The sequence below is a fragment of the Dermacentor andersoni genome, chromosome 5 (genome assembly GCF_023375885.2).
Source record: "Dermacentor andersoni chromosome 5, qqDerAnde1_hic_scaffold, whole genome shotgun sequence".
Lineage (NCBI taxonomy): Eukaryota > Metazoa > Arthropoda > Arachnida > Ixodida > Ixodidae > Dermacentor > Dermacentor andersoni.
The window spans coordinates 137493792-137499791 of NC_092818.1; the positions used below are offsets into that span (position 1 = coordinate 137493792).

Sequence of the window (6000 nt, forward strand, 5' to 3'; positions counted from 1 at the left end):
CATCGGACATTGTGGCCGCAGATTAACGTCACAATCCACCGCCCAATCACTGGCAGACCAAGTTCCACGACAACATTTTACAGCTATAAAAGCCGTCCCCGGCAGTTCCCTTCTTCAGTGGGCGAGTCAACAGCGGCGTGGGCACCATGTTGATCCGCTGCCTGTCTATCACGCTGGTGTTACCTTGCCAATTCTCAGTGCATCCGATGTATGCTGCTGTTCCCTCACCCACATGACTGCTACCATGGCTTTGTCTATATTTTTGTATTAGGCTCTGTTAAATGCTGCCCACAGACTTTTCTTGAGCAGAGATGTGGAAGTTAACCCTGGTCCCAACGCTCGTTCTCAGCACGATCCTGCCTCCTAAACCTGGTTGACAAATGTTAATAAACAACCCGAAGTAGCGGAAGTGCTATCTGAACTTCTCATTGCCAAAAGAAACTGGCTCTGGCCATTGCTAAAATCTAAATGTTTAAATCATCCGTCAATATGAGGTTTGAGACTTTGGAAGCATGTTTACCTTCTCTGGGGTCACCCTTAAAGGGACACTAAAGCGAAACAATAAATCAGTTTAGCCTAATGAAGCATTGTTTGAGAACCCTGCAGGCAGTCATTTCAAAAAAATAGTTTATTAGATGAGAAAATGAAGGTACAAGTATCAGTATTTCAATTTCGCGCCGAAACGCCAGCACCGGCATGTCAGCATGACGTCAGGGATTCCAAAGTATGTTTTCGCATTTGGGCCGCGTTGGCTGAATAAAGGTTCCCGAAACTTGCCATGTTTAATATTTGGTTCCTTTAGAACACAATGTAGTCAATCTGTACCGCTATATATAATTAGTAGGCCCTAGAAGATGCCATCAAAATCCAAGACGTCACAGCCCCCGGGTGCGGGAACTTAAGTAGGCGTCGCCACCCGTATTTCGTTCTTGCGCTTTTTCTGGCTTAACAAACATCTTATCGTTGTAAGAGTGGTGTTTTTGGTGTTGTAGAACGGTAATTTACTGATGCAGACGAAATCACTTTTCACTTTAGTGTCCCTTTAATGTCTAGTGGTGCGCAGGGTTTTAATGACAACCTGCACACTCAAATCCAGCAATTAAAAAACGCTACCTCAACTCTCTCTTGCAGGAACAACAATTTAGAAAACAGTACGCATAGAAACAACATTACTATACATGGTCTCAGCGAAAGCTCCAACGAGAATTATGAGTAACTTTCTTCCAACATTGCTAAGTGGTTCCAGGATGCTCTTAAGATTGCATGTCCGCGTATCGAAAGGTGTCATAGACTCTGCAATAATTTTATAGGCCGGTCACATCCCATTGTTATGAAGTTCCTTGATTTTCAAGATAAGGTGCTGGCGCTGAATAATTGCTATAAACTTAAAAACTCTAGCTTTCATGTTTCAGAAGACTTCTTGCCTCAAGTTCGCAATATTCACAAGAAGCTCTGGGAAGCGTCCTGCTCTCGTAGGGACAGTGGCTCATCTGTCCAACTTCGAAATGATCATGTATTTATTGACAGGGCACGATACGACTGGGATAGCACATCCAATACTCTCGTCAGATCTGCTGGCTCAACTAAACCTGCCGAAACAATTGACCAAATATCCTTGACTTCACCATACTGGCAATAAACTTCCCATCTTAAAGGTTAATGCAGGAAGCCTTGTCAACAACTTCTCTAAATTTCTTTCCTTGGTCTCGTCTTACTTGCCATATATTATCGATGTTACTGAGACCTGGTTACATGATGGTGTGCATGATTCTGAAGTAACCCTCCCTGGGCTCAAAGTGGTTCGGGGAGACAGAAAATTCGGGAGAGGAGGCGGTGTTGCTATATTTCTTCAATCTCACCTCCACTTTTCCGTACTCCCTGCTCCGCCTGATACTGAGTCTTTGTGGTGTAAAGTTCCACTTGAAAATATGTCTGACTATAGGGGTCATTTACCATCTGCCTGGTTCTAATATTGAGTATTTACACAATCTAAGTGAATTTTTTCATAGTTATACTACTTCTTCATTCAACGCTATCTGCATGGGCGATTTTAATGCTCCCGGTGTTGATTGGTCTTTGATAAAGGTGAGCGGACATGAAGTAACTATCAGGCGAGAGTTGGTCCACATTTCATTGTCCTGTGGCCTGCACCAGAATGTTCAAGATTTCACTCGGCAAACTTCAGTCCTTGATCTCATTTTTCTTGCACATCTCTTTTTAATGCCGGTTATGAATGCGATGTTATTGATGGAATATTTAACCACAATGCTGTGTTAATTTCAGTTTCAGGCATCGTCCCTTAATCCCACTATGTCTACTGCACATTTCCTGACTTTAACCGCGCTGATGATTTGGCAATAACAGATGCCCTATGCGATTCTTTTCATGAGTTGGAACTAATAAGTGCCACTAGTGATACTAATACCTTGACAAGTTTCTTCGAAAATCTCGTAAATGTATCAACCTTTTCATTCCTTTAAAAACAAAGAAAGCAAACATTGAAATTCCTTGGATGACTAGGGACTTTTCGAATTTATCATGTCGTGTGGCCAGATTACGTCAATCGATATGTTCTGGCAACTCAACAAAACTCATGCAGTTCCATAACACAAAAGAGGAACTTTGATCTAAAATGGTTGTGCCAAAACAATTTTATTACAAAGTAACCTTGCCAAAATTGCCAAAATGAAGACTAATCCCCATAAATTTTGGAAAGCTATCCTACCCCCTGGGTCATCCTCGGGCACGTTGATAATTACAATGTTGCACTTTCTGATATGCAGACAATAGCTTCTTCTTTTAGCAGCTAGTTCCACTCTGTCTGTTTGACTAACTTTCTAATCCTTGTTTTTGATTCTGAACCATGCCTTCCAATCGACTATGTATAAATTTCTCCTGAGGGTGTACTTAACTTAATCCTAAACTTAGACACTAAGAAGTCATGTAGTCCTGACGGTATCCCGACTGTTTTTCTCGCTCAATACTCTCTTTGGTGCAGCAGATTTTTAACAATTAACAACACAACACAACATAAGTACAGCAGCTGTGGCGAATCATGACAGTGTGCCTTGAGAATGCGCATGTTTCTGCATGTAAAATAAAGTGTATTCTGACGTTTTATGCATGCCTTCACACTCCATGGAGTTACTCAGCTGGGTAACTTCGTCTGCACGTATCTATTACAATGCCCCTAGATCTGTGACTCAAGGAGAATAAGCGTGAAAGGAAGCTGACAGAGTTGAGAAAATGTTGTGGGGTGCCCTATAGTCACTTGGCACCAAGCAATACAAGCCGAGCTCAGGCAAACGCAGCCGCTTAACGTTAACAGAATATGCAACAGTTGGGAATATGATAAGTAAGTATAGAAAAACATGGTCACACCAGTTTTCCAATGCACAAATTTTCTTTGTTTCATCTTACGAATTCTTACGACTATGGTGAGCTGCAATGTTAATAGCAAGATCGCAATACTATGTACTAAATGTTGGTTACTGAACAAAAATTGCGCCAGCCTTGAAGCCACACAAATTAGTAACACCTTCGTCAGCGTACATGAAAATCCTGCGCAGGGTCTGAAGACCTAGAGACGAGGACTTCTATGAACGCGGAGCTTTCGTTTCCGATATCGATGGAAGAGATTACGGACGCTTTCTCCAACTGCAAAATCACAGAGGCTTGTTTTTCTCCTGGTGTAGCGCATTTCCACTTCCTGTACGTTTCCGGCTTTAGAAGGTTTTCCGCTTTGTGAACCTGTCAAGATCGGGGGAAAGAACAAGCATGCGTAGCGGTGAGTGTCACGCACTGACAAGCAGGTACCAACTAATGCACAAGGCTAATGCAACTAGACTGTGTTCCCGTTCTTGAAAGGGTAACATTCAGTACATAGCTAGGAACGCAATACCTTGTCCTCGCTACTGAACGAGACGATATGCTGTATCTTTAAAACAGGCATGATAGAACCGAGCCGAGTTCCCGCGTCGCACGTGCGCCGTCCTTGAGCCGCGGGCAACGATGTTTACAAACACACATGCTGATTAAGCCATTGCTTCTGTGCACGCACGTTTCAGAAGACTACTACTTAAGCACCTGTATTAATCTTAATAAAATAACATTTCGCGCATATATTACTTTTGAATTTCTTTTTTAACTTATGATACCAGTGTCGCGCTACGTAGCTACGCATCTGTGCACGCTCTACGGTTCTGCTGCACGGCTATCACGGCTAACGGACAGAGGCATCATGGCCGCCTCCAACAAAGATGCTTTTCGCAAGATGCCAGTGAAATTTTCGAACGACAGCCGTTCTGCTCACGTCATGCTTTTCAAGGAACACAGTGTCCGCGAAAAGAGCGAGTACAAGCCATCGGGGAGGACACTGTTTGTCGTGAACGTGCCTCCGTACTGCGACGAAAACAGCTTGAAGCGTGTCTTCGGTGACAGCGGGAAAGTGGCTAAGGTGTGGTTACAGAAATCTCCTTCCTCTGGCAAGCCCGCGGAAAACACATCTTCGGTCTTTCCCAGCGTGCCTCCAGTGACCGGCTTCAAAGTCGCGTACGTAGTGTTCCACAAGGAAGCGTCCATACGGCGCGCTCTAGACTTGTCCGTATCGGAACCACGTGTGCTGTTCCACGATGACTGCGACAACGTTGTTGGTATGGCTAAATGGTGCGCCGAGTACAAGTCGACGTTTATGGACGCCGAAGAAGTGCAGAAGGAAGTCGACACGTACATGACAGACTACGACGCGCGTCTAGAAGAGGAAAAGCAGCGAGCGAAAGCCATGGACGGCGTTCCCGACGAAGAGGGTTGGATCACGGTCACTAAGTACGGCAAGCGACCGGTCATTCCGCGGACCGACGCCGTGAACCAAAAGATATCCAGTGCAGAGACGAAAAAGCGCTCTCAAAAGGAACTGGTCAATTTTTACTCATTCCAGATTCGCGAATCAAAAATGGAAAGGATCGCCCAGCTTCGGAAAAAGTTCGAAGAAGATAAGCGAAAAATTTCGCTTATGAAAGCATCCAGACGTTTTAGACCCGTCTAGTCTTCGTGAACTGTACTGACAGTGTATGCCAACGTGTCCATAAGTACAGCAGCTGCGGCGAATCATGACAGTGTGCCTTGAGAATGCGCATGTTTCTGCATGTAAAATAAAGTGTATTCTGACGTTTTATGCATGCCTTCACACTCCATGTATCACGACTAAATTTATATTTGCTTGATCCATAAAATTATTAAATTGCGAGTTGCTACATCACGAGACAATTATAGCACTTTACTTTCCATAGGAAAGAGCTGATACTGGACAATCATAGACACATAACCATCACTATTTGCAGATTCTGAAGTTCATTACATTAAAGTGTTTTAGACACTCAGGGGGCCCAGTGGCTGATGCGATGTGCTGTTAAAGGGAAGCTGAAGAGTCTGTCGAATTCAATAAGACGCTCATATACGGATGCGGGAACCTTATAAACCATGTAGGTAAAATTTGGGGGGTTTTTTTTTCACTTAGGAGCGACGTAATCGTCGCTTAAAATTGCGCTGTAGCTCCGCCCCCCGTCGAATGCCGCGCGCTGCTGCTGACGCTGACGATGCGAGCGGAGACCGGAAACCGCGGTGTTGTGACGTCAACTCTAGTGTTTTGTTCCTTCGCAGCCTGCGCGACTGTGCCTGACCGTGCTTGTTTCTGCGTGCGTGCCATCGTAATCTGCTTCGATCGACCCTGCATTCATTTGTTGGTGCGTCTGCGTGTATTTAGAGTGGTAGTATACGGCCAGCCCTGCGATTCGGCCTGCGCAGTTGCTGTATATGGCCACAGAATGAGAGAGGACTACTTGCCACTAGCAGGCTTTCTAAACGCAGCGCGAAAAGATCGGAGCAACGAAAACAAAGACGGCACGAGTGTGGACTGACTGATGATAACTGGTGTTGGAAGGCCTTATAAATACACGAACTCGCCCAAACCTGGATTTTGATTTACTGCGAGCTCCTTCGTGT

General features: G+C 44.6%; 2 protein-coding genes across 2 annotated transcripts in view; one reads left to right on the top strand and one right to left on the bottom strand.

The window, feature by feature from the left end:
* The window catches only part of LOC126531228 (DNA repair protein XRCC1-like), a 113294-nt gene extending 109261 nt beyond the window's left edge, over nucleotides 1–4033 (bottom strand). Inside the window, exons 1-2 of the mRNA XM_050178670.3 lie at nucleotides 3902–4033; nucleotides 3553–3750 (exon numbers count right to left, since the gene is read on the bottom strand). Of these exons, the coding sequence (XP_050034627.1) occupies nucleotides 3553–3750; nucleotides 3902–3952 (249 nt within the window). The 5' untranslated portion in view covers nucleotides 3953–4033. The remainder of the gene's footprint in view (nucleotides 1–3552; nucleotides 3751–3901) is intronic.
* Nucleotides 4034–4213: 180 nt separating this feature from the next.
* LOC126531233 (ribosomal RNA-processing protein 7 homolog A) lies at nucleotides 4214–5173 on the top strand. Its single transcript, XM_050178676.2, has one exon. It carries the CDS (start codon nucleotides 4241–4243, stop codon nucleotides 5042–5044), a length of 804 nt encoding a protein of 267 aa, XP_050034633.1. The 5' UTR covers nucleotides 4214–4240; the 3' UTR covers nucleotides 5045–5173.
* Nucleotides 5174–6000: the final 827 nt, after the last annotated feature.